This window comes from Neophocaena asiaeorientalis, unplaced genomic scaffold (assembly GCF_003031525.2).
Source record: "Neophocaena asiaeorientalis asiaeorientalis breed wild unplaced genomic scaffold, Neophocaena_asiaeorientalis_V1.1 scaffold1133, whole genome shotgun sequence".
In the NCBI taxonomy this organism is placed as follows: Eukaryota; Metazoa; Chordata; class Mammalia; order Artiodactyla; family Phocoenidae; genus Neophocaena; species Neophocaena asiaeorientalis.
Genome location: NW_020175058.1, coordinates 72,114 through 82,802, shown reverse-complemented (window position 1 = coordinate 82,802; position 10,689 = coordinate 72,114). Strand labels below are relative to the sequence as shown.

General features: G+C 42.5%; 1 protein-coding gene across 3 annotated transcripts in view; it reads left to right on the top strand.

Moving 5' to 3' along the window:
* Nucleotides 1-1,511: 1,511 nt before the first annotated feature.
* The window catches only part of BMS1 (BMS1 ribosome biogenesis factor), a 50,329-nt gene continuing 41,151 nt past the window's right edge, over nucleotides 1,512-10,689 (top strand). Inside the window, exons 1-6 of one of the 3 annotated variants that reach the window (XM_024764028.1) lie at nucleotides 1,512-1,560; nucleotides 3,446-3,655; nucleotides 4,384-4,574; nucleotides 5,556-5,635; nucleotides 9,097-9,285; nucleotides 9,922-10,064. In XM_024764028.1, the coding sequence (XP_024619796.1) occupies nucleotides 3,480-3,655; nucleotides 4,384-4,574; nucleotides 5,556-5,635; nucleotides 9,097-9,285; nucleotides 9,922-10,064 (779 nt within the window). In that variant the 5' untranslated portion in view covers nucleotides 1,512-1,560; nucleotides 3,446-3,479. The other 2 variants (XM_024764029.1, XM_024764026.1) reach the window with 2 other exon arrangements.

The following is a 10,689-nucleotide window of genomic DNA, read 5'->3' as shown; positions in this document are numbered from 1 at the left end:
ACTGCTGTAGTATGGAGTAGATGGGCAATTGGCTTTATCCAGGGCTCTCAATTTACCAAACAGGTATGATGAGGCGACAGGGAGGTGAGGGAGTTGAGGATGCAAGACACTGCTGATAATGATTGACCATGGAGTTTAAGCTAGGTTACTAGGGAGGGAGAAGTCATAAGGGAATAAGGTAGTACGATGTGGGTTGGAGGTGTGGGCAGGGTTACGAAGTCTTGATTTCAGGGCATTAGAGGGCATTATAACCTGTATTATAACAGGTTATAGAGGGCATTATAACAGGCATTAGAGGGCATTATAACTTATAAAGAAAGCAGGTGGTGGTTATAGTGGGATGCTTCCAGGTTTCCATTCCTTGAACGGGACAAAGTCTAGGATGTGTGATCACAGGGAGAGTGAGAGTCTGAGGTAAGAAAGAGGATAAGAGTGGGATTCATGGAGCCAAGAGGTTGTTAGAAGGATTACGTACCTGTACACTGAAATCTCCAAGAAGTGAGGGGAACAGTGTTGCAGGGTGTCACAAAATTATAAGCTCTTCACAGATGAGAGAAGTGTGTGCCCTATACAGTAGCCTCCCAAGCACAGCACAGAATGTGTAGTGTAGGCAGAGTGAATACCTGTGGGATGCTGAGGAAGAGAACAGGTCCGCTGTGAAAAGGCATGAAGCATACATGAGCCTAGTTTTGTGAGGTAGAAGAACTGAGCCTCGGGTGCTTTGGTGGGATCATATTGAAAAGAAAGCCTCCAAGACAAGAGGGAGATTCAAACTCTGAAAATGTACCTAGCTTTGTAGGCACTAGGGCATTCCAGCTCACCCGAGAGGTGGGAATGGGCAGAGCCCTGGGAAGGCAAAGCTGTGCTTCAAGAAAACGGCAAGACGGGCATCTCCCAGGGAAAGCTTTTCCTGCAACAGAGAAAGGCCAAAGCATTTCGTGCTGGGTCAGAGTCTGTCCCTGCCCTAAGAGTCTGTTGGTCCCAGCAAAAGAGGGTCCTAGCACTAAAGACGTCCGGGAAATCTCCAGCTCTGTCATCTTTAAGGATGAGCAAGCGGACCAGCCATTGAGACTCCCAGCCGAGTGCTATTCCATTGGGCCAGTCGGAGGACGCAGTGCCTGGGGCTTTAGGAGTGGGCCGGCGCAGTGACTCCGGGATGACCAGGATAAATGTGTTATTTCTGGCTTTTGTCCCGAACCAGGGAGCGGGTACCATGCCGCACCGTCACCACGGCCTCCGGGTGAACTCGGTCGTGCGCTGCACCCGGGGCTCGAAGACTCAGGGTATCACCAGTGCAGTGCGGACGCTGCGCTGCGAAGCGGCGGGGCGGGGCGGGGCGGGGCGGGGCTCCAGGTGGAGAGCACCGCGCAGAGTTTGCCGGCGTCCGCCCTCAGCCAATCACGAGCCGTCCTTCGGCTTTCCCCTGAAAGTCGTCCCTCCGCAGTTCTCTTTCTTTGGCCTCCTTGTTTCCCGCCGGCGTGTAGAGTCCTCGGGTACGTTGCATTTCCGTTTCCGGCGCTGTCTGTGAAGGCCTGAGGAGGAGCCGCAGTTGCGTTCCCGGTAACGGTCGCGTGCTGGGTTAGGCGGCGGCGGTGGGGTCTTCGGGGCTGGGACTCCGGGAGGGTCGCGAGTCGCGCGCGTGGTAAGGTCCTCGCTCGGTTCTCCCGGACAGTCTGCCCCCGGGCAGCGCCTCGTGGCCCGGGCAGACATATTTGGTACCTGCCGGAGAAGTGCTGAATGAATTCACGCAGAGAGCCGGTACCGGGAGGAGAGGTGACAGGGAGAGGTGAGAGGTCGTTTCCTACCGGGGTAATCCTAGCAGGTGACTTAAACCGGAGCCAGATCTGTGGACTCCAAATTGTGCTTTTCCCACCCCTATACCCCGAAAAAAGGAGGAAGGCATCAGTACAAGTCGGAACCCAAATATAGTGGAGATGAAAAATAATGTCTCTGGAATTTTACAGCTGTTTAGTGAAAGCGTGCCTAGAACCCAGCTCTCCTGACTCCCGGCTAGGATTTTTTGACATTATGCTGGTATATGTGGACTTTCTGTTTCCTCTGGTGTGTGTCCGTGGGAAACCTCTGGCTGACCTCCAGCGGTTGTGCAGACTTCTGATGCGGCCCTTATAGCATGGTACAGAAGACATGGGTTTGTATTTCTTCCGTTAGTTCAGATCGCAGCTGTAGCCATCTCCATGCACAATGCCTAGTGCATTATAGGCCGATGCAAATGTATATCGAACTGAAATGAATTCAGTACCTTAATTGAATGAAGTGACCCCCCCCCACCCCACCCCTTCTTTTTTTCAAGCAAGCGCAGCAGATTGTATGCGACCCAATTTTCTAAAGAACTCTAATCCAGTGGTTTCCCACTTATGGGCCATAAATTCCTGGGCCTCTCAGAAATCATTGTAAGGGTTTCTACAAATCCATGTGGTGTCCAGGCATCATCCAGAGTCAGTCAGATCTCACGCACGGAGATACTGCTGTTTTTTAAAGGCATATAGATGAGTATTAGAACTTGAAAATTTTACATATTCAACAGTTGTAAAAGTAATACTGCTATTATGTTGGAGGGTTGTTAAAATGATTTAGTTTTTCAGAATAAAATATCTTAAAAATAGTGTAAGTTTGGAGGCCACTTCATTAGTCCAGTTGATATTTAGGGCTGAGTTAGTATGATAACCACTAGTCACATATGGCTATTTAAATTTAGAGTTGAATTAATTAAAATTAAATAAAATTTAAAATTCAGTTTCTCAGTTTCACTAGGTACATTTTAAGTTCTCAGTAGCTACATGTGGCTGGTGGCTACTGTGCTGAAAATATAGAATATTTTCATCATTGCAGAAATGGACAGTGCTAATGTAGACATTTAAGACAAATAAAAAGTAACTTAAGCAGAGGTAACTAATTGATAGCATAATAGAGATAAGTGAAATTGGTGATAATTATTTTATATTGTTTGTCTTTGGCTGTGTTGGGTCTTCGTCGCTGCGCCCGGGCTTTCTTTAGTTGCAGTGAGCGAGGGCTGCTCTTCGTTGCAGTGCACGGGCTTCTCGTTGCGGTGGCTTCTGTTGTTGCGGACCACGGGTTCTAGGCATGCCGGCTTCAGTAGTTGTGGCACGAGGGCTCAGTAGTTGTGGCTCGCGAGGTCTAGAGCTCAGGTTCAGTAGTTGTGGCGCACGGGCTTAGCTGCTCCGCGGCGCGTGGGATCTTCCCAGATCAGGGCTCGAACCCGTGTCCCCTGCATTGGCAGGTGGATTCTTAACCACTGCGCCACCAGGGAAGTGCCAAAAGCCGGGATAATGTTAAGCAGTTTCCACACCTGTTGGATAAATAAATATATATCTCTTCGTAAAGAAGTAAATGAAATTTACTGTTTTTCTCTGGGTGTTTTCTGGATTGTAAAATGCTTCCCCTGCCCCCACCCAACTCACTGTAGGTTAGAGTTAGTTGTGGATTGGTAAAAAGCTACTATGGAGACGAAGGACCAGAAGAAACATAGAAAGAAAAACAGTGGGCCCAAAGCTGAAAAGAAGAAGAAACGTCATCTGCAGGATCTCCAACTTGGAGATGAGGAAGATGCCCGGAAGCGAAACCCCAAAGCATTTGCAGTCCAGTCTGCTGTGCGGATGGCGAGATCCTTTCACAGGTATGTTTAGCTGGAGTCTAGTGGTTCTTCCAATTATTCTTTTTAAATAGTAGGAGCCTCTCCAGAGGTTTGGGTTCACGAGTCTGTTCCAACTCTGAAGGACATGGAGATGCAAGTCATATTTCTTTTACTGAAATGTGAGAAGTCTTTGCTGTGGACGTCACTTTGCCTCCAGCATCTGCACACTGATTGGGTTCTTTTGTCCAAGAGAAAAAGAGTTTTTCTTTATAGAATTTGTTTTGTTTGTAAACTTTAAACAATCTCTATGGTAACAGGTGTGCTTGTGTTATTTTCTGGATATGTTTCATATAATTGGAGTATGTAGTATTAAACAGCTTTATTTAATGGGTCCTTATTATATGTACTTTAAAGGCAGTGTACTTTAAACATTATTGAATTAACTTCTCCTAGTAGGAGAGCCAAATTTAACCCAATAGCCTCTCCTTTTATTTATTATGGTACACTGCCTCCATGTTTGCCTCTTGTTTTCTTTTTAAACTATTAAAGTCAACTAATAAGGCAATCAGATTTAAGGTGTGTATAGTTTTCAGCTCTGCTATTGTGTTGTATGTATTTACTGAAGTGGTTATTTGGATTGGCGCCAGAAGTTAACAAGCTAATTGTATTCACATATTGTCTGTTCTGCTCTCTTTAAAGTTTGTGCTTCTAGAGATGATGCCTTTTATATTTTGAAAGTGAATTTACTTTTTTTTTTTTTAAACAAATAGGACTCAGGATTTGAAGACAAAAAAGCATCACATTCCAGTGGTTGATCGAACTCCACTAGAGCCCCCACCAATAGTGGTAGTGGTGATGGGGCCCCCAAAAGTTGGAAAGAGCACTTTGATCCAGTGCCTCATTCGGAACTTTACCAGGCAGAAGCTGACAGAGATCAGAGGCCCCGTAACAATCGTGTCAGGTAGGAGGTGCTGTCACAGACTGATATGGCAGGTGTTGTCATCTGTGGGACATGCATGTCTCTGTTTAACATTTTCTTCACTGGTAAATGGTAAAGTAATATTGTCACTCCATGTTACTGCTCTTGTACTTTTATTAAGGTGGCTGTAGCTTCAGAAAAGGATAGATTCCCAGAGACAATAATGGTGTAGTTGTATACCTATTGTAACTGTTGTATGGATTTGCCAGCGGCAGGCCTGGGCAGGCTGGCTTGATTATGGTGAGCACCTTCATTTAACAGATAGTGAGTACCTGCTATGTACCAGGTGCACCTGTTTGCCCTCCTGAAGCCACGTTCTTGTGGAAGTGAGGGAGTTTTTCCTTTCTTTTTCCTGTGAGAACTTGTCTGCTCTGGGAAATGGTGATGTTTCTAAAGTCTGAGGGAGGATGAAACAAATTCCTAGATGGCAGTGGTAGAATCTGAAATCTCTTCTCATAGTAATAATATAGTTGGATTGAGGCTTTTTTTTTTTCTTTAAGGCATTCCCATCATTTTGACTGATTTCTTTTAGCTTAATTTAGAAATAATGATTGCTCCATGAACATTCTGTTGCATTAGGTTTGAGGGTTTTTTCGCTGTAGTGAGAACAGGGGAAGCTTTGATAGAGATAGAAGCTTTGGCCCACTGCCGAACGGTAGGATCACAGCCATCATGAAGCCTACTTGTCTGCCCATTCCAGTTGGAATTTTACGTATTTGAGCACTTGATTCTTATGGGTAGCTTTTGATATTATTTTAAAATTAGAGAACATAACAAGAAAACTAGTTTACTTTATTTGATATTTACTTTATTTGATCAGTTTTCTCCTATAAAAATGAACTTCTGGCATACTCTTGTGAATGTACAAGGTGCTTTACTAGATGCAATTAAAAATAATAATTAGAGTTAACAGATTTTTTCCAAGGCTTTTTAAAAGTAAAATTTTCATCTTTTCACTTATAGGTAAAAAGCGCAGACTCACCATTATTGAATGTGGATGTGACATTAACATGATGATTGATCTGGCTAAAGTAGCAGATTTGGTAAGTCATTGGGGGCAGCATGGGTTTCTGATGGGGATTTACAGCAATGTGGTAGGTTATTTATCCCATGTTGAAGGGAAGAAAGATTTAAGATTATTAAAAAAATGATGAGTATCATCAGGGATACAAAAGATGTGTTTGAATTGATGATGACAATAATTGTTATAGTAAAAATAGAATGTGCATAATGAAATGTATTCTGAAATCTAAAAGTAGACCGTAGGTCAGAGAAAACCTTTAATGAATGTAGCTAATAAAAACTCATTAAGATATGCATACATACATACAAGTTTATAATAGTACCATTTCTTGGACCCTTAGTAGGCACTGTGCTAACAGCTTTCTACAAATTTAGCTCATCTAATTCCCCAGTATGCCTTAGAGGTAAGTAGGTGTTAGCTCTAGTTTACGTATGATGAAGTCGAGGCTCCCAGGAGTTAAGCAGTTTTTCTGAGGATGAGAATTCTGCTCTTGATGGTGCCAGAAACTCTGTTCTTAATGATTATGATAAAATATGGATCTTTTTACCATATTGGGTAAAATATCTCATGGATTACCCTTGAGAAGTTGTCAGAGTTTATAACAGAAAATCTATACTGCACTCAGCATCTGGAAATTGTACAGCCTTGATTGCATTTACAGAAATGTTAATGTCTGTTAATTACCTTTAAAACTAGCAAAAATAGGGCTTCCCTGGTGGCGCAGGGGTTGAGAGTCCGCCTGCCGATGCGGGGGACATGGGTTTGTGCCCCGGTCCGGGAAGATCCCACGTGCCGCGGAGCGGCTGGGCCCGTGGGCCATGGCCGCTGAGCCTGCACGTCCGGAGCCTGTGCTCCGGGAGAGGCCACAACAGTGAGAGGCCCGCGTACCGCAAAAAAAAAAAAAAACTAGCAAAAATAAGCCAAAAAGGAAAAAAAACTTAAACCGTATTGATTAGGAAGTGTGGGGTAACGGATACCTCGTTGGTTTTTTTTTTTTTTTATTTAACACCTTTGAAGAGCTGTTTGGGACAATGAGCTACAGATTTTACCCTTTGACTCAGGAAGTCTCCTAAAACTAAAATAAAAAGTAATTTAATATAGATGTTACAGTTGTACCATCTTAATATCAGAAAATAAGTACCATTCAAATTTTGAATATGTAATGCTGCCATTAATAAAAATAAGTGTGTTATTGCCAACACAAAATAGTATAAACTTATTAAATCATGTGTACTTGAAATGATTGAAATAGTTCAGCATGTCATTAGTTTCTCTTTTATGTAACATATATTGTATACTAATCTTAAAAGCATACACATATTAAGAAAGATGCCTTTCATATACATCTTTTTAAGATTTAAAAAGGAACACATGCATTTGGTAAGATATTCAAACTGTGCTACAGGGTATGCATGATGCATGATTTTGCTTTCCTTGCTCTGACCCCTAGTCTCTCAGTCCCCCTCAGCAGTATTTTCCAGATACATATATAAATAGACATATAACCCTTTTAAAGCACACACTGTTTATCATACACAGTGTTCTGTGCTTTGCTTTCTTTCACTTAGTATGTCTTGGAGGTGTAAAATAAGCACTAAGTTCAACCTCATTATTTTTAAGTATTCTGTTGTATGTACCATTATTTATTTAGCCTAGCTTAATGTTTTTTTATTTTTATTTTATTTATTTTTGGCTGCAATGGGTCTTTGTTGCTGTGTGCGGGCTTTCTCTAGTTGCAGCGAGTGGGGACTACTCTTGGTTGCGGTGTGCGGGCCTCTCATTGCGGTGGCTTCTGTTGTGGAGCATGGGCTCCAGGTGCGTGGGCTCTAGGCGCGTGGGCTCTAGAGCACACGCTCAGTAGTTGTGGCGCACGGGCCCAGTTGCTCCACAGCATGTGGGGTTTTCCCAGACCAGGGCTCGAACCTGTGTCCCCTGCATTGGCAGGCAGATTCTTAACCACTGCACCACCAGGGAAGCCCAGCCTAGCTTAATGTTGATTGCTCTGTTCTGGGTCATAAAGCTTCCTAAGTCACAGTGAAGGCACACAGTACATGGATTCGCGCGTGTGTGTGCACACGTGCACATGTATGAACATTGGAGGAGTAATAGAGGCTTTACTCATCTTCAGTCGACAAAGATTGTCAGCTCAGGGACTGTTTGCCACCCACCTGTTCTTCTGACTCTACAACCGATTGCTTGCAACTTGTCACGCCATGGTATCAAATGGGGTGTAGGAATACTCCACAGCCAGCCCACACAGCTATGCTTCCTCACGATGCTCAGTGGTCCACCTTCATGTATTTTGTGGTTTAGGATTATGAATGTTCCCTAGTTTAATCAAAGATTAAGTTTTTCTTTTCTTTTTTTTCAATTATTTTTAGTTAGCTACAGAAAGATGAGGACAGAGATGTCTTAAGTCGCTAGGAATCAACTATGAAATTGTTTTGCATGTTTGAAGAGTATAAATTTTAAAAATTGGTCTTATGTACTTATATTTTCTTACAGATTACCATCCATGACTATCCTTTGACTCAGTTCTGAACTGGTAGACTTTTTTAGTTTCTGAGCAATTGCATGTTACCAATTAACTTCTAAGGTAGAGCTTTCTTACTACATACTCCCAGTGGAAAACTTTTTTTCCCCTGAGGAGATTGCAACAAAAATGTTTGGCTTTCTTCATGTTTTTGATGCTTTTTTTCATTGATTACCACTTCCTCCCATTCTTTTGGTTATCAGAGATCTGTTATTTGGTTTCCTTGTTAGAGATCTGTTATTTGGCTTAAGAACACCTTACAAAAAACTTTATTTCTTGGGCTTCCCTGGTGGTGTAGTGTTTGGGAGTCTGCCTGCCGATGCAGGGGACGTGGGTTCGTGCCCCGGTCCGGGAAGATCCCACATGCTGTGGAGCAGCTGGGCCTGTGAGCCATGGCCGCTGAGCCTGTGCATCCGGGGCCTGTGCTCTGCAACGGGAGAGGCCACAACAGTGAGAGGCCCGTGTACCACAAAAAACAAACAAACAAACAAATTTCATTTCTTGAAGTGAGGACTTTTCAGGTAAGGGCCAAATTAGATCTGGTCCTTTCTGAGTTATTTCTCATATATGCACATTCTTGAAACATGGTTGAGACTGTGTCAAGGTTGCCTTTTAGAGCAAGTCAAAGGATAGTGTTTTCTCTATCATGGTGATTCCCTAAATAATCATTTGATTTAGTCTAGAGCAGGAGTTGGTGAACTTTTTCTATAAAGGGCCAGATAGTAGATATTTTAGGCTTTGTAGGTCCCAGTTTCTATTGCAATCACTGAACTGTGGTTGTAGCACAAATGTAGGTGTAGACAATATGTAAACAAGTCAACATGGCTGCGTTCCAATAGAACTTTAGTTATAAAACAAGTGATGGACCAGATTTGGCTCATGAGCCATAGTTTGGTGATGGTCTATTTTGGGTAGCCTCCTTGAGAAATTGTGTCTTCTGTTTTTAGGTTCTGATGCTTATAGATGCCAGCTTTGGGTTTGAAATGGAAACATTCGAGTTCCTAAACATCTGTCAAGTACATGGCTTTCCTAAAATTATGGGTGTTCTCACTCACCTAGATTCCTTTAAATATAATAAGCAACTGAAGAAGACAAAGAAGCGACTAAAACACAGGTTCTGGACAGAAGTCTACCCGGTAGGAAGCGAATTAGTTATTGAATACTAACACTCTAATCCTTTAAAAATAGAATGAGTGGGAGAGATTAACAAACATCTTTACAGGATCACCTCCTTAGTTTCCTTATTATATCTGTTCATAGTCCCTAGAATATTTCCTTGAGATAGTCTTTATTCTGGGCCTCTTGATGTGTCTCATTTGTCTCTGCATCCCCCAGCACCAGGCAGTGTCTGGCTCTAAGTATTTTGGATTTGTAATTTAATAGAATTTGTCCAAAGTTTTTCCTTGTTACAGGACCAGGAACTGTAGCACACACATACTGCCACTCCTTCCTCTCCCCCATACTACTGTGTTGTGTCCCATCGGTCATAAAATATTTTCTGTGCCCTGGAGCCTCACTGTTCCTTATGTATCCATACTCCAGATAGATGCCACTGCTTGACTTGAAACTAAATATATTTGCAGTTCTGTCCGTACAAAGCCCTAAAAAGATGAGTCCTGAAAGAAGCCAGAGAAGTTCTGGAAGCATTGGCACAGTGGGTCAATAGAAGTCTCCCTTTCTTAGGATTGCTTCTTATTTAAAGCCCTTTATTTTGGTGCAGTGTTGACAAGAATTTCATTGAAATTTAATTTTTTGTTTTTCTTAATATTTAGGGTGCCAAGCTATTTTACCTTTCTGGAATGGTACACGGAGAATATCAAAACCAAGAAATTCACAATCTGGGCCGTTTTATTACAGTTATGAAGTTTAGGCCTCTTACATGGCAGACTTCTCACCCTTATATTCTGGCAGACAGGTAAAAAGTGAATGCAAACTTTTTCTTCCTGACCCATATGTTTCAAGGCTAAAAAGTTTGGAAAAGAACAATAATAGAGCTTATTTTGTCTTATTATTGAATAGTGGTGAGAGAAATGTACTTGATGGAAAATATCTACTTTTTTTGTATCATTACTTAAAGATGCTGTGGCTTCAGGAGTAAAGTACGAAATGTTTAGAAAAATGTGAGGATTCTGAAGCATTTAAGGCTACAGGATGTGGGCCCCATCCTGCATTTTTATCCTTAATTTTCAGTGATGCTGCCTTTGGACTGTAGTGCTCCAGTCACTCAGATGTGCCCTTTGCTTTCCTTCCTTTATGCTTTTTTCATATATTTTGTCAGTCTGGAAAACCCTTTCTCCACCTGCCAAAATCCAACCCACACTAAAAAATCCAGGTCAAAGCTTAATCTTCTTCCATAAATGGTTTTTCTGGATATGTTCTCTACTTTTCCTCAACTCCAGGGCCATGTTGTTTCCCATTTTTGGTGTCTTGCTTGTGGAATGTGTATCCTGTAGAGCCTGAGAGAAATGCAGTCATGTGTTTTTCCCTTTGCCCCGGTAGATGGTGAACTCTGCTCCCTTATTTCTGTATTTTCTATACTT